Below are 19,491 nucleotides of genomic sequence, written 5' to 3' on the forward strand. Positions count from 1 at the left end.
TTTGCGCTCTGCCATTTTCCGCCCTTTTCTGCTTTTTTTCACCTTTTTCCACTTTTTTCGCCTTTTTTTTACCTTTTTCCACTTTTTTTCGCTTTTTTTCCATCTTTTTTTCCCGCCTTTTTTCCGCCTTCGGAATCCAGATCGGCCCTAATTGGCTGTCGTCGCGTCGTGTCACTGCTCATTTGCATAAAGTTGAGCCTTTCTCAACTCTTGAAGCTCACGAAGCTCACAACGCCGGCCGCTCATCGACGTCAGCTTACATTGAAAATGAATGGCAGCTGGCCGCTCACAACGCTTTTGGTGTGAGCCCCTGGTTATGATGGAACTGACGCTACGATATAAGATTAAAGGTAAAGCTAGAGACTCATCCTTTCACTCTCTGCCTCAGTGTCACTCACCAACAGTTACCGTTAGCATTAATGTAGATGCTAACTTTTACGCTAAATACATGCTTAAAGTTATGAAAATGGCGCGTTTTACTGTCTCTGGGTTTCAGTTTCAAGAGCAAATCCCAAATCTGTCTCACAGACATAAAAACATAAAGATATAAAGAAAAAAACAAAGTATTTCTTAGTGATAAAATGATTAAAACATTAGACGAAACGACAGAATGAGACTCGACTGAGGTCACGATAAAAACACGACGTCTCTGATTTCTGACGAGTCTGAGAAGATATACACACAAATATACGCTTATTTTCATATTTTATTCTTAAAGAATAAGAACGCTGTGATGCTTCTTAGAACTAGTTATTAAAAGTGAAATAATAGACCTTTAAAAACGACTGAAGGAGCTTCAGTTGGCGTCTCATCCTGTACTCGGAGACGTGCACTAATTACTGATTTTGCGTCCGGTGGGCGGAGCCTGATCAGGCTGGTGAGGTGGACCAATCAGAGCAGACTGCGCTTTTCTGGAAGGGTCAGCAGATGGAAAGTCTTCCACGAACCCTTTTATGGGAGCTTTAAGATTTCTGTAAATGCTGCAGGAGCCGGAGTAAAGACTTATAATCGATAAGATGGTTGAAAATTGATCGGTTATCGGTTTTCACAGCTGGCAAATGACTGAAGTCACCCATAAAGTCGCTGAGCTTCCAGTTAATTTTCTTCATTGGATGATAATCATTAGTTATTGTGTCTTATTCACAAAGATTACAGTTATTCTGAAGGTCCATTTGAGTCGGAGCCGCCTTTTTCCTGTAAAACACAATGAGGAACCGTTACATAACAGTCACTTATCTCGAGCTCTTCATCAGAGCGAGGAGCAGCTGGCATGTTGGCGGCCAACGGGCAATTACCCAGAATGCCGTCTGACTTGTTCAGACAGAGCAGTCGCTGGCAGAGCGATCACTCTGACATCATTCTGACTTCGGGTGGCACTGGAAATGTAATTGTGGAAAAGCAGAAACGGAGGCGATACTTGGTAACATCAAATAAAAGTTTATTTTGTGTTGTGCTCTGCCTGATGATTGTCTTAACGAGGCACAGCAGGAAATCCCTCAGCTTTACATTAGAGGCAGAAATGAGAAATACCTCCCAGGAATGGAAAAGCTAACAGGAGCTGGCTCCCTCTGGGCTTCCTTTTTCCATTCAGCGCCGGTATTTTCTGCTGAGCTGAGCTGGAACAGCACAACTCCCTGCAAGGCCAGACCATCCCAGTGCCCAGCGCTGGTTTGGCAGGCGGAAGAAATGAAGTGGGATCGGGATGTGTTCTGGTTTCGGAGCATCTTTTGAGGGGGGAAAATCATATTTTCCAAACCATCGTGGAGATCTGGTAAAAACATTGTCCCATCAACAAGAAACCTACTGAGTTTCCTCGTGTTCAGCAAACATTTCTGTGCTTAAAAGATTTTAATTACATTTGTTGCTTGAGTTTTTACACCAAAACTAAAAAGGAAGACGTTTGATTTGAAGTGAGCACACGCTGAAGAATGTCTTTGTCCTACTCATGCATGCCTTTAAGTGCTTCGACATTCCTGGAACCGGCAGTTTCCAAAGGTTTCCACATTATATAATCGTGCTCACGTGTCGAGTGGCTCCAAGTTTAAGATGCTGAGCTATAATCAAGCTTCTGAGGCTTGATCTGTCCTGCAACACTTTTATTTGTTGTTTTAGGGTCATTTCGCAGCCTGGACATGGATATTATATAATTACAGTCATTTATTTTCTTTATTTCCATCACTACAGCTTACTAAAGAGGCCAGTCGGCTCCTGCTGCTGATGCTTAGGCCTAAAGTGGCGTTCATGTTGTGTTTCAGACTAAGGGAGCCGCTGTTCTGTGGGCCATGTGGAGCCGTTCGGACATACCTTTACACGAAGCTGTGGAAATGGTTCATTTTTGTGCTTTTGTCCTGGTCTGATTGTTTTTTCAGCTAATAGATCGCAGCTGTAGTCATCAACAGAGGGTTTGGGTAAACATCTGTGGACAAAAACAAATGCCTCGCCGCTTGGTAACAGTAAACTGTTTGAGCAATGCTGGTGGAAATGTGATATCCTCCAGGATATGTTTTATACCAAAGTTTTGGTTCTGCAGATGATTTTGGGTCATCTTTGACTTCCTCCAGTCAATTAAGAATAACTTGTTCTGGTAATCAATATGATGCTCTGATAACATCTTCTGCTGGTCTTCCAAATAAATTGATGGAAATGAAGATTCTCGTCCTTCACACTGGCTCTGGACCCAAATGCAGGACAACGAGGTAAGGAAGGGAAAAGCTGCTGGAGCAGGATTAAGAAGAGATAAACTGAGGGTAAAATAACTGACAAACAGAACTAAGAGGACCGGAAGACAAAAGCAGGAGAATATACTGAGGAATAATTTCAACAATGATCAGCTGATGAGGGCAGTTAGCAACAGAAAAGCTGCTGTTGGTAACTGAAACTAACAGAAATGAACCAAAGGACAGGATGTTACCAAAATAATACAAAAAATATTTAAAAATTCTGTTAGATTCTGTTAAATACGGTTAAATACCGTTAGATTCTGTTAAATTCTGTTAAATACTGTTAAATGCCGTTAAATTCTGTTAAATACTGTTAGATTCTGTTGAATACTGTTAGATTCTGTGAAATTCTGTTAAATACCGTTAGATTCTGTTAAATACTGTTAAATACCGTTAAATTCTGTTAAATACTGTTAGATTCTGTTAAATTCTGTTAAATACTGTTAGATTCTGTTGAATACTGTTAGATTCTGTTAAATACTGTTAGATTCTGTTAAATTCTTTTAAATACCATTAAATTCTGTTAAATACTGTTAGATTCTGTTGAATACCGTTAGATTCTGTTAAATTCTGTTAAATACTGTTAAATACCGTTAAATTCTGTTAAATACTGTTAGATTCTGTTAAATTCTGTTAGATTCTGTTAAATACCGTTAAATACTGTTAGATTCTGTTAAATACTGTTAGATTCTGTTAAATACCGTTAAATACTGTTAAATACCCTTAAATACCGTTAGATTCTGTTAAATTCTTTTAAATACCGTTAAATTCTTTTAAATACCGTTAAATTCTTTTAAATACCGTTAAATTCTGTTAAATACTGTTAAATACCGTTAAATACTGTTAGATTCTGTTAAATACCGTTAAATACTGTTAGATTCTGTTAAATTCTGTTAGATTCTGTTAAATACCGTTAAATACTGTTAGATTCTGTTAAATTATTTTAAATACCGTTAAATTCTGTTAGATTCTGTTAAATTATTTTAAATACCGTTAAATTCTGTTAGATTCTGTTAAATTATTTTAAATACCGTTAAATACTGTTAAATACCGTTAAATACTGTTAGATTCTGTTAAATACTGTTAGATTCTGTTAAATACCGCTAAATACTGTTAGATTCTGTTAAATACCGTTAAATACTGTTAGATTCTGTTAGATTCTGTTAAATTCTGTTAGATTCTGTTAAATACCGTTAAATACTGTTAGATTCTGTTAAATTATTTTAAATACCGTTAAATTCTGTTAGATTCTGTTAAATTATTTTAAATACCGTTAAATACTGTTAAATACCGTTAAATACTGTTAGATTCTGTTAAATACTGTTAGATTCTGTTAAATACCGCTAAATACTGTTAGATTCTGTTAAATACTGTTAGATTCTGTTAGATTCTGTTAAATACCGTTAAATTCTGTTAGATTCTGTTAAATACCGTTAAATTCTGTTAGATTCTGTTAAATACCGTTAAATACTGTTAGATTCTGTTAAGTACTGTTTAATACGGGGAAGGAAACTCAAATGAATGAGCAAGAGGTCCACACTGTCCACACGTCTCAGGTGTAAATGAATCATCATCTCATTATACGAGTTAAAGCACATTTTAAAGGAGCAACACACAGAACCAGGCCCTGAATACAGTCCAGGGCTGCACAATGAATCGAATTTAAATCTCGATCTCGACTCTGACTGCGTGCTCCTCCAATGCAACGCGAAGCAAAAGCAAATCAAGCGCTCCTTGTTGACCGGGTGCCTGCAAGAGCCAATCCCAGCTGTTCCCTCAGAGCAGCTGGAGGTTTCCTGGATGAAGTTTGGAGGAGAAGCGACATGAGGACGGATCCAAAGGAACAGAAACCAAAGAAAGGGATGTTAACCAAGGACAAATCATATGCAAAGACACAAATAAGTCATTGAAGCATCTGAAAACACCAGAGATGGAGCAACATCAACCAGCACCGACTGTTTTCTACATGTTTAGGTTATTTAAACATAAAGGGAACCCTGTAGATTTATTCTGAAATAATATTCTCTTATTTCCCTGAGTTTAGCTCAATGAGGACCAGTTTTATTTCAGTAAGAAGCAAAGGTTCGTACATCAGCAGAAGGTGAGATGCTTTGACCTCACTGGTGGAAAAACAGCCAAAAAATGTCTTTGTTGCTGAGAATTCGACTGTAGCTGTAACTCACATTCAGTGTGTTTCACTGGTGATTCCAGCAGAGCCAAAACTACTAAAACAAGCCTTATCGAATCTCTGTAAGCTACTTTTTATCAGGCTCCACTTTTAGTACCTCAGGCTGAGTTCCCTGCTGCTCATAATCACATCTTCATAACTGTGTGCTGAAACAATACCGTGTCCAGAGCCAGATATTCAGTTCAAAGGACATTTCCCCAAACAGTGCAGGGATCTGATTAAACCCCGATGCAAACCTGTCTGGGAGTTTTCCCTCGGCACTTTGAAAGCAGGCAGGCTTTGTTTGCTGTGCAGGGATCAGCAGCTTCATGGGGATTTATTCTGCTGGTCTGCAGCCTTTAAATGCAGAGCTATAGGCGCCTGTCATGGCGTCCCTTTCTGTTTAAAAGAACTCGTCAGCTGAGTGGTCTGCTGTGTGATTTACTGTAATTTTAATAGTCCAAAGGGGGAAATTGGTTTGTGGTAGTGAAAAACTTTGAGGCGTAATTTTCACATGGCAAATTAAACGTTGGAGATAATTTCCTGAGGGGAGAGGGTCTGTGTTTCTGATGGGAGGCGGTCAGGATGTCTCCCCCCTCTGAGGATCTCATACTTTCCAACCCATCAGACATCTGTGCCGGCTCTGGACCGGCTGGAGAAATTCCTCCATCTGGGCCTTTTAAAGCTGAAAGTCACCGGGGCAACGGCGTCAAGAAGTTGCCTCAGCGTTGTTGTTTTTTTTTTAGTGCCACAGGAGCGTCTTGTTGCCAGGAAACATTTTAAAAGAGCCGTGACCCCACAGGTCCCTGTGCTGCCTGCTGCTGGGGGCGTTGCTATGACGTCACCATGCACAGCGCCGCCTGAACCGATACGAGCGCGGTGTCTTCGGTGTTTAGGTCCGATGTCTCTGTTGTCGGGTTCTGTTTACGTTACACAGCGTCCGGCTTCAGGCTACAGGAACACATCGGCTTATTTTCTTCACTTTGAGGCTCTTACGGGGTCTGAATTATTTCTGTAACCGACACAGAAAAACTGTTTCTCACGCTTTTCCTCTGCTTTCTGACGCCAAATCCAGCAACACGGGGACCTTGTGCGAAATGCAAATAGAAACAGAAAGCAGTGACTTAAAAGTCTTGTAAAGCAGGGTTCTGTTGGCAACAGAAGATGGAAAACATCAGATGTTTAAACTTTAAACTGCTGTGGGCTGCGTATCTCGCTGCTCTCCATCAGCAGAGGACACGCTGATGAGGTCATGTGACTGTTTGATATTTGAAGCTGATGAAGAAAGCAGCTGTTCATTGTGGCAGATGAGAAGAATTTTCTTTTTCCTGCAGAAAAAAAACCTTTAATCTCCGAGCTCCGGCCCATTTAAATAAAGTTTTCCATCGTGACGACTGGCGGCATCTTCAGCAAGCAGCCAGACATTTCTGGTTCTTGTTTTTTATTGCTTTCCCACCTTAGATTTATTCTTTCCCGAATGTGATTACCAAATATTTCCAACTCGTGTTACCAGAAGAGAAGCTGAGGTTTCTGTGCTCATCGCATTTGTAGTTTTTTCCTGTTCCAATCATCCTTTAGATGTCTGCTACTGAAGGAAATGATCCTGAACCTCAGGTTTGCAGAGGAAAATATTAAGATTAGGTTTCCAGCTTGAGCTGAATGTGGACGGCACGACATCTTCTGCACCGTCGTGGCTCCAGTTCGTCTCTAAGGCCTGAGGTGTTAATTTGATAACATTAAAGTCCAAATGAATGTGCTGCTGCCTGCAGACGGCGTGAGGGATCAGGGGCTCCGCTGCAGCATCGTCTTTCTTCTTGTTTGGGCATGTGAGTCATGCACCACACCGACCAAATATGTGCATTCAGTGCCAACATGCAGCTGATCTTCAGAATCCCTTAAAGTGTTTTACACCGTCCCAGATGGAAATATGAGGCCTGTTTAACCTGGTTCCAGATGTTGGAGTCACTTACTGTTTCTTTAGCAGCTCCTTGATGGTTCTACATGGTTCAGCAGTCGCTGACGGCATGCACTAAATGCTGAAGTTTCACATTTATTACAGACTTCTAGAAGAAGTCGGTCGATATTCAGCTCGTTGAGTCCAATCAGCTGATCTGGAAAAGGGAAAACATGAGCTGAAGGCAGTAGTTTATCTGATGTTGCACTGACTTTGCCCTGAGAAGCAGCAGCAGTGTGTTTTTCACAGGATTGTTTGGCCAATCGAGTCCTGAAAAGACTCCGAGTCGGCCACAGTTCAACAGGCTGAAAGATCATTGGTCTCACAAAGGAGTTTTCTCATGTGAAAGGTTATGATAAGGAATTTGTGCTCATTAGGGCTGCAACTATGAGCACAAACGACTATTTTGATGGTCGACTAGTCATCGATTATTGAAACGATTAATCGATTAATCGATTAATTATTAATCTAAAACTGAAAAAGGACACATTCAAGCCATATTTCATCTTGACTTTTAACATTAACTGAAAATGCTAAGAAGAGTGCGGCTGTAATGCACCAACTTTAGTAATACAGCCTTTGGGCTGAAGCTGAATGATACAATTTTAATGTTAAAATCCAAGACAACTCCGCTTATTTAGCTAGCAGGCTACGCTAACAAGCTAAATATCTTATCAACCTGCTTCCTCTTCAAATACCTGAGGTCGGCTTTACAAAACTTGCAGGTAATCTATCTTTTCTGGGTGTTGAGGGTGAAATGCTCCCAGATCCTGGACACTTTTGGACATGAGGGCGATAATTCAGCCGCAGCCATTTCCCTGTTTCTACAGGTCATCTCCAGCTATTAGCATCTCTAAGCATAGATAGGAGGGAAGTGAGATGACTCACTCCGTACGAAAAATGATGCTCAGCTCGACAGCGTGAAAAAGACATTTGATGACGTAACCGACAGTTAAATACTAGTTACGTTATCGATTTTTGTCGACACCCTTAGTGCTCATTCAAAGATGTGATGAAGCGCTGAAATACTAACTTTCAACATTTTTATATCATGTATAGACCTGTTCAGGGTGAACCCCGCCTCTCGCCCAATGATGGCTGGGATAGGCTCCCCGCCACCCGACCGACGGATTAAGTGGGTATTGAAACTGGATGGATGATATATTGTATATTTTTACTGATATTAAAGGAAGAAAAATACGGCAAAAACAACCGATATTGTTTCTATTGGCCCACAATCTCGCAGCAGAACATCATCCCACCTGAGAACAGGCAGCAGTGACAGAATCAGTTTAGTTTAATGAGTTAGATAAGAAATACAGATGCTCTGTCCACTCAGCTGCTTGCTGGAATTGGATGATTTTATGACCAAGGCGTCAGGCTCAGAACAAACGTGGGTTTTTCACCAGTTCGTCCACTCAGGCGGTTGTTTACTTCTTTCTCAACCAATAAACTTCGGCGTTGGAACACATCGGTGCACCGTGGCTGCACAATGCATCCAAACGCTGATCGGCTGTGACCCAATTCCCAAAATACCAACTATGGGACTGTAAAAATGGGTGAAAAGCCTTGAAAAATCTGCCAAAAAGACGAGTCCTGACAGCTGATGAGGGGCACCATGTGTTCTTCAAGAAAATAACTTCACTTCACAGCATTTGTTTGAACCACTCTGATAATATTTTAGGTTTCAGTCGTTATAAACAACCAATAAACCAAAATTTGAGTAGCAAAATTAACGTCTGATCTGCAAACTGAGAGCGTTCTGAACGCCGTCCGCTCCAAAGAAGACTCCCGACCCATAAATGCTTCACACACCCTTTAATCTGACACTTAAAACAGCTTCGACCTGCCCAAAATGTCCAATTTTTACTAAACTAACAAAGGCAGAGCAGCTCAAATAAAAGCATTTCTTCCACTTCTTTATGTTTATTATAAAATTAGAAAGAAACTCAAATTGAATTGTCTGAGAAATCCTAATTGTTGTATCTGGAATCTAATGCAGTCAGTGGCGTTAAAGTAAATCAGCTGATATGAACGTGTCATAAAACCAAAATAATTCAAAATAATCATTTCATTCACAGCTTACATGTTTTGAATTTGTTTAATGTATAAAAAAGAAGTCCTGCTCACTACAATCTGGTTTGCATCTTGTACAGTAAATGACAAAGTTGATTAATCTACTGTACATGTAGCACAGATTCACAACAGAAGTCAGGTTAAAAAGCACTTTACATGAAAAAGAAACCCTGTATATACAGCACTTAGCATCAGAGGAGAGGAAAAACCTGTTTAAACCTGTTTAAATCTGAGCCCAAGACCTACTTTAAGGACTTTTAAAGAGTTTTCTTAGTGTGTTTCTCAGCATAAACCAAAAAACAGCTGAATTACTTGTTTTTTTCTTAATTTATCTACATATTAATGTTGGTTTTCAGCTAAAAAAAAATGTAAATAAAAATACTTTTGTTTTGGCTCTTCAAAATTTGACCTGCGAATAGCTGAGAAATGCTAAAATTAGCTTTCTTTATGTTATATTTCTTTATATTTCTTCCATCACACAGGAGAGGGATTTTCTTTATAACAGGTGAAAATGAAAACAAATCAGTCGAAAGCAAGCAGATAAATCCAGTCTGGAAGAGGACCGAGATCCAAACAACGAAGCTGAGTTGTCCAACAAAAACAGGCGTAAGTGCTGAGGAAACTGAGAAGTGGAGGAAAGATGGCGACAGGCGAGAGGAAATGTTCCTTTGTTGCTCGTTTTCTAGCGTGTAAGAATGTTTATTAGAGTTTTTAACTGTAATCTACAATGTTCACACATCCAATAGGTGATTATAATTTAAGCTAGTTGGCCAGCCAAACAGTAACTAACATTATCTTTACAGTTCAGTGCTTATGTTGGGTTATTAGCATCATACACTTAAAGTGGAGAAGTTATTCATTCGTGTCTGAGTCAAACAGAGGAGATCACTAAATGAAAACACTGGAATAAACATTTACAGCAAGGTTAATACCTCATCTTCCAGGTCAGAGGTTCTGTTTGTTTCACATCTTCCACACGGATCAAACATTTATTCTTTTGACTTTTGAATTCATGTAAAGTTGTTGGTCGAATCAAATCGAATGACTTCAACGTGTGTTCCTTTAACTGGACTTAAGTAGGCCTCAGTGCTGTGTTCATGCTTCCATCTTTCTGCAGCATTTTGTCACCTTTAAAGTAGCTTAAAGGGGAACTCCGGTATTTTTAAACCTTATTTCTGGCATGAAATACGTTCATCTACTCACTGAGAACAGTTTGGTGAAAGTCGGCGTCCTTCAGAAGATATTTAGATAACTGGAGATCCATATAACGGAGTGAACGGGGCTTAGAGGATGCAGCCTCTAAATAAGGCATTATCTGTCTTTATTTCACCAATACTTTAAGAAGAATGAATGAATGAACGTGTGCTATAGCTCTGTTAGCTCATAGCTGCTGTTAGCTCATAGCTCTGTTAGCTCATAGCTGCTGTTATGTGGCTACTTGCAGCTATAGGAGAGCTAACGGAGGGATTTCTACACAGGCACTCTACTGGGACCACTTCATGCACACGCCCCCCTGCAGCACAGTTTATTCACTCCGTGCTCTGTGACAGTCGGCTAACTTCACACAGAGTTTGCTGCTGATAGTTTTGTGCAACATGGCAGGATATTTATCAGATTTAGACGACGTGAACGACGACTTTGAGTAAGATGGACGTTCTTACCGGAGTGAATAAATCTGATAAATATCCTGCCATGTTGCACAAAAAAAAGTGGTCCCAGTGGAGTGCCTGTGTAGAAATCCCTCCGTTAGCTCTCCTATAGCTGCAAGTAGCCACATAACAGCAGCTATGAGCTAACAGAGCTATAGCACACGTTCATTCATTCATTCTTCTTAAAGTATTGGTGAAATAAAGACAGATAATGCCTTATTTAGAGGCTGCATCCTCTAAGCCCCGTTCACTCCGTTATATGGATCTCCAGTTATCTAAATATCTTCAGAAGGACGCCGACTTTCACCAAACTGTTCTCGGTGAGTAGATGAACGTATTTCATGCCAGAAATAAGGTTTAAAAACACCGGAGTTCCCCTTTAAAGGCAGCATCTGAGCAGTGAATTCAGCTGAACTTACATGGACCAGGTTAGAGGCAGCAGGATGTCCTGCCTGTTTTCTCTCTGAGGTCCAGGTGTAACTGTCGCTCTACTCAATCGTGCACGTTACCATGCGGAGTTACATTTACTTTGGGGGAAAGAATTAAAGCACGATTTGACCCGGTCACACATGAAATGTGCTTCATACCATCATGTTGTGATGTTCTCTTGTATGAAGCCTGAATCCGTCTGAGCCGCACTGCAGGAGGCTGATTTTCTGTCTCTTTGTGCCCGACTGGCAGGACGAAGCAGAGAAAAGAGGCAGACATGTCTGTCTCCAGCAGCTTTAACTCGACCCTTAAACATAGTTGTAAATGCGCCTCTCAACTCTGCCTCATGCTGGAGCTTCTGTGACAGAAGGCTTTGGGAGAAATGGAACATGAAGGTGCTGAGGCTGTTAAAAGCAATGCGCTGCGGTCTCTCTGCAGAGAAATTCTTTCCATTTCTTTATTAGTATTTTCGGTTTACAGTCTATGCTGCAGGGATTCTTTCCATTTTAGAGAGTTGAACATTTTACCAAAGCAGACAGATGTGTTTGATTTGTGAAGTCTGGAGGACTCGTGTCATCTCCTCACCGGCCGCTGTGACGCTACCGAACCCATAATGACATGTAAGTACCGAGTGGAAGATGTTGCACACAGCTTGTAAAGCCCGGGAATATGATGGGGCAGAACTTTCTCATAAGGGAAGGAATTACATCAGCAGTACCTGCATGTTGGCACTTAAAAGCCTGTGGATGTGAACCTGGTTTCCTCTTGGTGGGTTGTTACATTCTGACTTCTTTTGGTGGATTCCAATCCAAAATCTCGTGTTGTGGGGGCTTTAAAAAGTGTCTTTTGGTTGTAACTGCTGGTCACTTGGTGTTCTGGGGCTTTAACACCACGCTTGAGGAGGCTCGCACGCAGGAGAAGGCTAAGGGCGAGATCTTCTGTGGGTCGATGTAGTTGTTTTCCAGCCTCAGGGCCACCATAGTGCTGTCCTCGGCGAGGTCGGGGTCGCAGATGGCTTCGTCAGGGATGCTCCTGGAAGTCAGACAGCAGAAGGATGCAGTTAGACGCACTTTAATATGTGAAACTAAGACTAAAAATGACTGATTTAGCTTCTCTTCAAAGACGGCATCGTGTGCACAGGCCCACAGTGTAACATCGGCTCGTTTTCACTTAAAACCGCAGCCTTATAAGTCGTTTGAGTCTTCCTTTCGTTCGCTCCGGATCTCACATTGGATGGATGGATCCCAGCTGGTCTCACTTTCCGTGCAGCTCCATGTCCTTTGCATTACTAAACATAAGAAAGATCAGACCATACCTGACCCAACATGCCCCCCAGCTCCTGGTGCAGGCCATGGTCATCTCCCACCTTCACTACAGCAACGCTCTCCTAACTGCTCTCCTAACTGGTCTCCTAACTAGTCTCCTAACTGGTCTCCTAACTGGTCTCCTAACTGGTTTCCTAACTGGTCTCCTAACTGGTTTCCTAACTGCTCTCCTAACTGCTCTCCTAACTGCTCTCCTAACTGGTTTCCTAACTGCTCTCCTAACTGCTCTCCTAACTGCTCTCCTAACTGGTCTCCTAACTGGTCTCCTAACTGGTTTCCTAACTGGTCTCCTAACTGGTCTCCTAACTGGTTTCCTAACTGGTTTCCTAACTGGTCTCCTAACTGCTCTCCTAACTGGTTTCCTAACTGCTCTCCTAACTGCTCTCCTAACTGGTCTCCTAACTGGTCTCCTAACTGGTTTCCTAACTGGTTTCCTAACTGGTCTCCTAACTGGTCTCCTAACTGGTCTCCTAACTGCTCTCCTAACTGGTTTCCTAACTGCTCCCCTAACTGGTCTCCTAACTGGTCTCCTAACTGGTTTCCTAACTGGTCTCCTAACTGGTCTCCTAACTGGTCTCCTAACTGGTCTCCTAACTGGTCTCCTAACTGGTTTCCTAACTGGTCTCCTAACTGGTCTCCTAACTGGTTTCCTAACTGCTCCCCTAACTGGTCTCCTAACTGGTCTCCTAACTGGTTTCCTAACTGGTCTCCTAACTGGTCTCCTAACTGGTCTCCTAACTGGTTTCCTAACTGGTCTCCTAACTGGTTTCCTAACTGGTTTCCTAACTGGTTTCCTAACTGGTCTCCTAACTGGTCTCCTAACTGGTCTCCTAACTGGTCTCCTAACTGGTTTCCTAACTGGTCTCCTAACTGGTTTCCTAACTGGTCTCCAGCCTGTGAAACCTCTGCAGATGGTCCAGAACGCGGCGGTGCGTCTGGTCTTGGATCAGCCTAAAAGAACACGCCCCCCCTCTGTTCATTGAGCTCCTCTGGCTGCCCTTAGCCGCCCGCATCAGATCCAAGTCCCTGATGTTAGCTACAAAGAGCTTAATGGAACGGCTCCATCTACTTGAATGCTCTTGCAAAGGCTTCTGTCCCAACTGGGTCCCTCCGTTGGTCCCAGGATTGTCGTCTAGCAGCTCCTACACCACGCCTAAGACAATCCAAACTCTGTTCATGTGGCGTCCCACGATGGTGGAATGACCTACCGAGCGCTACCAGAACAGGGGCGTCCCTGTCTATCTTCAAGAAGCTCCTGAAAACCCAGCTCTTCAGAGAGCATCTCCTATCCCAGCACTTACCTTGTACTTCCCTCCCCCCTCTATCTCTGCACTTTATCTTTCTGCACTTCCTTCTATGCCTGCACCCTATCTCTACTCTGTCCCCTCTGACAGAGTCGGACTCCTGGGTTCCTTCTATGTAGCTTATTGTTAGCTTTTTATAAAGCTGTTATATCTTCATTTGTAAGTCGCTTTGGATAAAAGCGTCTGATAAATACAGAAACCTAAATAATCCTCAGGTTGTGCTGGAGTCTTATTGTTACTCATCACCATGTTGGCAGTGAGTGAGCAGCAAAGCTCAGTGTTTACACTGTAAAGTTGCTTTCATATGAAACATATCCGGACCGTGCACAGACCTGTGAGTGCATGAGGGTGACTCCCAGGTGGAAACTTGAATCAGCTTGTTTTTGTTTCTTGTCGTCAAGACAACCCTCCATCCAGTGGACGTTCAGGCTGTTGTTGCCTGGCAGGACGTGATCAACGAGTCAGTCGTTTGCTTTTCAGTGTGGTGAAAAGCTTCTTCTACTATCATTTAAACCATCTCTGTTGCCATGACGCCGTCGACTCTTACTCATGTTTGAATGATTTGATCCGTTTGATGACAGTTAAAAGCTCAGATTATTAGTATGATAACTTCACTTAATCATAAGTACAACAAGCTTCAACATCCTCCATCTTGGTACTTTTACCTTTTATTAAAACTGAAGATTCAAGCTTGCTGTGTAACTACATGGAATATTAAATCCCTTAAGTTTAAGATTAGATCGTATTTTCCTTCTCATATCGACTGACTAACACATACATGTTAAATTATATTCTAATGAACTAGCAGGAATACTTTTCCCTGAATTTCTTCACTTTGTTTCTCTCCATTTGATTAGTTTGTGCATTTCATACTAAATAGTCCATCTGATGCTGCATCAGCCGTGTTGAATAGGTTTAAAAAAGCTTTGAGTTGTTTCCGCTGCATCACGAGCAAACCATGAGCTGCAGAATGAGTAATGCTTAGACTAACTCTGGAAAAAGTACCACAAATGTTATATTGATTGGCTGAGTAAGAGGGGAGGGGTTGATGTAACATTTAGGTGACAGAGACTGAGTCGGGGGGGTTAATTAAAGACAACATTAGTGTGGAAAATCTGAATATATTATTCACAAAAGAGCAACAAGTGGTTGACTTTTTGCTTTAAATGTAGACATGTAGCGCTGTAGCGATACACTAATCTCACGATACGATACGATACAATGCGATTCGATTTTATACACATCATTTTCTGAAAGATGTTAAGGGGACAGTGTGATTTGACATGAATCATCACTGATTGGACGGTGGTCCGACCTTTGAACCGGAAGGACAACACCAGACAAACGGCAACAAACAAACATGTCTTCAGCGTACGCAGACTCATGTTTATGTTGTGAATATTACATCATCAACCTGTTTATTTGCTAAATACCATAAACACAAATCCAAATTCTCTAATCTCAAACCATCTTTTTTAACCTTTGAGAAGGAGCTCAAACAATAAATTACAACAATCCTACGTTCTATAAACAGAAAAGCCATCAAAACCACTGAGCTGTGCACTTTATATAACATTTTTATCAACTATTTTATCACTGTTTTATATAATGTTAATGTTCTGTGTTTTCACTAATTGTAACGACTGACTTTTCAATAAAGTTTGCTTAAAAAAATCAAATAAAATCGATACTCGTGGCTGAAAAATCGATACTTTATCGGAAACAAAATATCGATAAAATCGCTCGGCCCCTGCAGACGTCTGGTCGAACAAAAGAGGTTTGGGACTGTAAGGTTATCACAGGTGGATCAGCACTGAACCCATAAAACCCATAAAACTGGGGAAGAAAATCAAAAACAGAACAAAGAATCTCCAAATAGCCTCAATATCAGAGGAAGTCTGCAAAATGCAAAGCACATTTCAGGATGAAAGCCTCCAAAATAAGATGAATATCATCCTTTACAGACCGTCTTGCAGCAGGAACGCTGGCTTCGTACCTGATCCTGTTGTGGTCGAGTCTCAGGAAGAGTAAGTTGGTCATTTCGTTGATCCCAGACGGCACAACGACCAGCTGGTTGTGATCCAAACACATTTCCACCATGGAGTGGTACGCCCCAAAGAACGACTCCGGTTCGGTTCCCTCTGCATCCAGCTTGTTGTAGGAGAGGTAGAGGTACTCTAAGCCCGGATCCATGTGGGCAAAGACGAAGCCTGGGGAGGAGTCAGTGTCAGAAGTGGTTTGTTCTCTATAGAATCTCATTTATGTGATGTGATGGTGACACAGTGAAGCTCATATTTGATCATCCTGAAGTCTTGTTTGGTATCCTTCCTTTTTCTGGACTTTCTGGCTTCTGTCCTCTGACTCCGGCTCCATCTGAACAGAGTCAGATCTAAATGATGAGCTGCGATGGCTGGTTTCTCTGTTTTTATTTGAACGGGTCTAATGAGGGAGCTTAAAGATTCTGTGTTTTGCACTAAAGCAGCAGATCAACATCAGTCTGCAGTTACACCACAGCAGCAGTATTAGGCAGCAGTAGAGCTGGTAAACTGGTCAAAGGGATCAGGGAGTGAATGAGAAAATACCTCAGGATGTGCGTCACTCGCTAAGCTGACCAATCACTGAGTTCAGAGCCGGCGTTAACGGGCTTCTACTATCATTTAAACCATCTCTGTTGCCATGACGCCGTCGACTCTTACTCATGTTTGAATGATTTGATCCGTTTGATGACAGTTAAAAGCTCAGATTATTAGTATGATAACTTCACTTAATCATAAGTACAACCAGCTTCAACATCCTCCATCTTGGTACTTTTAGCTTTTATTACAACTGAAGATTCAAGCTTGCTGTGTAACTACATGGAATATTAAATCCTTTAAGTTTAAGATTAGATCGACTGACTAACACATACATGTTAAATTATATTCTAATGAACTAGCAGGAATACTTTTCCCTGAATTTCTTCACTTTGTTTCTCTCCATTTGTTTTTTCCTGTCTTTGATTAGTTTGTGCATTTCATACTAAATAGTGATGCTGCATCAGCCGTGTTGAATAGGTTTAAAAAAGCAAAGAGGCCGTCGTTACACCCTCTATATACCCTAAATTTCTGACTGTAAAACGCACCGAATATAAGCCGCACCCTCTAATTTTTACAGAAAATCCATTTTGTACTTGTATAGGTGAGGATTTTTAAGCTTTTAATTAGATTTGTATGATAACATAACTAAATACATGCTGCAAATGCTTTTTTTTTTACAGTACCTGTAACACTTATGGTAAATTTAAATTAAAAAAAGACAGCAGCCTACCAGGAAAAGTCATTGATCGCCTTCTTCTTCTTCCTCTTCTCTCACAATCTCATCTCAGATTGATCTCCTTTCATTTAAAGCTGCATCATTTGCATTTCTTTGTTTGTTTTCCATGTTGATGGTGAGCACAGATGACTGATTTATAATAATTTAGCAGTGTTAGTTGGTTTGATTTATGGTACAATTTCATTGGACCGCTGTGAACTATTTGGTCATTTTATTGGTCTAATGTTACGAGGCAAAAAACATATATTAGAAAATGTAGCGGCGTATAGTCCGGGATTTACGGTCCTGTAGCCTCTTTATTTCTGGTGTATTAAGGTTCTGAACATCATGTTGAACCTTTTAATCACATGTTGTCTGTGCAGATGTGACAGTAAAAAGTTCTTCACAGTCAGTCTCAACCAATCAGGATGTTTAAAACTTAAACTGCTGCTTTCGTCGGGTCATGTGGGAGGTAACGGGATGAAGAGGAGGATCCTCACAGCTTCTTTCTGATTACTGCAGATCCCAGATCAGTAAGTTAGCTGCATTTGCACTAAATACCACGAGAATAATTCTAAAAACACAGAGTGATGGTAGTTTTACTGTAGAGTTATTTTTAAAAATGACTTTCTTAATCTTATGAGCAGACACGAGCTGTTTATATTCAGATGCTTTTAGCATTAGCTTTTAGCATTAGCTTTTAGCATTAGCTATTAGCATTAGATTACAACCTGGATGTTAACGTCAAAGCGGCGTCACAGGAAACGAAAGCAGAAGCAATGACGATACCTGTGGATACACAGCTCTTTAAGCTCCGGCAGTTTTAAATGTTGTGATTTAAGAAGAAAAACAATCCTTTGTGCTTTAATGGAAGACGTGTGGCTCTCACCTCTCATTGGAAAGGCTTCCTCAGCTCTGACTGGTGATAAAGCTAAAGGCGTGAGCCTGAAACTAACATGAATGCTAAAAATTCCAGCACAAACCGAGTTAAATGTGCTCAAGAATCCAGAGAAGGAGTGCAGGTACCTTCTGTTTGAGCATTTAGGGTTTCCATGACTGAGAATCTACTCCGACGCACTGATATGAACGTAAACAGATGTTTGGAACACGCTCCATCAACCTACCAGGTATCCTCTCAATGTTGTTTCCCACCAGCACCAAGTGGACCAGAGATTTGGGCAGGAAAGATGGAACCAGGTAGAGCTCATTATGGGAAAGGTCGATGGACTCCAGGTTTCTGCAGTGGAAGACGAGGGAAGCGGTGTAAATGAATCCTGCTTTTATGGGTTTTAAGACGCAGCAGAAATGAGCGCTGCGGGTCTGTCTGTCTCACCTGTGGTTAATCCAGGCCAAAGGGGCGATCCTGGTCTCATCCAGCTTGTTGTGTCTGAGTGACACCACATTCAGGTTGGTGGTCTGATTGAAAACTGTCTCTGAGATTTCCTCAATCAGGTTGTTCTCCAGATACAGCTCCTGGAAGAGAGGAAGACGATTTGATGTGGTCAGGTTGTGTTTCTGGGATGATGTTAACAGTTGAATTAATAAATCCTGTAGTTCCAAACTTATTTGTCAGATAATAACGGTCGACCACAGTCTGATTCTGAAAGGTGTGTTTGTGAAGCTCTGCAGAACCTCTCCAAGCTCATAAAATGAAGTAGGGTTCAGTTCCAGCATGTCCCTGCCACCCTGAGCTGTTTGTGGTTAACCTGAGGCCATAATAGGTTGGTTAGGTTGGTTTCCCACAGGTAGAGGCAGAGTTTAAAGCATTAAAGCACTGCAGTGCTCCAGATATTGTTTTTCCAGCTTCTGTTCTGCAGAAACTTCACATCTTGAAAGGATTTACAGACTATTGTTGGTCTTCTGTCATAATAACTTTACTTATTATAAGATGATAAAATACAAACCGTTCCCTTTAAGAACTATTTCTTTATTCATATTTTTTATTGGGCCTATTAACAGTGAGACATTTGAAATTGAAATTAACCACATTTTTGTTATCACAAATCCAGCAAAGTACCCAAAAACAGTCCCATATTAACAGTAAATATTAAGCTTGCAGATATTGTTTCACCAGTGGTTTTAATATTGTTAGCTGGTTACTCGTTGGTTACTGTGGTTGGTTAATGCTGTGGTTGGTTTCCCACAGGTAGAGGCAGAGTTTAAAGCATTAAAGCACTTCTTCAGCTTCTCCAGTGCTGCAGATATTGTTTTTCCTGCTTCTGTTCTGCAGAAACTTCACATCTTGAAAGGATTTACAGACTATTATTGGTCTTCTGTCATAATAACTTTACTTACTTGTAAAATGATAAAATACAAACCGTTTTCTTTAAGAACTATTTCTTTATTCATATTTTTTATTGGGCCTATTAACAGTGAGACATTTTACATTGAAATTAACCACATTTTTGTTATCACAAATCCAGCAAAGTACCCAAAAACAGTCCCATATTAACAGTAAATATTAAGCTTGCAGATATTGTTTTACCAGTGGTTTTAATATTGTTAGCTGGTTACTCGTTGGTTACTGTGGTTGGTTAATGCTGTGGTTGGTTAATGCTGTGGTTGGTTAATGCTGT

The 19,491-nt window shown here is 41.1% G+C and overlaps 3 protein-coding genes across 4 annotated transcripts in view; 2 read left to right on the top strand and 1 right to left on the bottom strand.

The window, feature by feature from the left end:
- Nucleotides 1-19,491, top strand: part of LOC140302894 (transmembrane protein 263) — a 211,661-nt gene that overhangs the window by 112,650 nt on the left and 79,520 nt on the right. The gene's annotated exons all lie outside the window — the stretch shown is intronic.
- cenpp (centromere protein P) overlaps nt 1-19,491 on the top strand; it is a 131,075-nt gene that overhangs the window by 81,887 nt on the left and 29,697 nt on the right. The gene's annotated exons all lie outside the window — the stretch shown is intronic.
- The window catches only part of ecm2 (extracellular matrix protein 2, female organ and adipocyte specific), a 31,045-nt gene continuing 22,489 nt past the window's right edge, over nt 10,936-19,491 (bottom strand). For both annotated transcript variants that reach the window (XM_072381404.1, XM_072381405.1), the window contains 4 exons: nt 18,249-18,388; nt 18,040-18,152; nt 15,621-15,834; nt 10,936-12,027 (listed from right to left, as the gene is read on the bottom strand). In XM_072381404.1, coding sequence (XP_072237505.1) covers nt 11,859-12,027; nt 15,621-15,834; nt 18,040-18,152; nt 18,249-18,388 — 636 coding nt within the window. In that variant the 3' untranslated portion in view covers nt 10,936-11,858. The remainder of the gene's footprint in view (nt 12,028-15,620; nt 15,835-18,039; nt 18,153-18,248; nt 18,389-19,491) is intronic.

This window comes from Leuresthes tenuis, unplaced genomic scaffold, assembly GCF_036924035.1.
Source record: "Leuresthes tenuis unplaced genomic scaffold, fLeuTen1.0.hap1 SCAF_3, whole genome shotgun sequence".
NCBI lineage: Eukaryota > Metazoa > Chordata > Actinopteri > Atheriniformes > Atherinopsidae > Leuresthes > Leuresthes tenuis.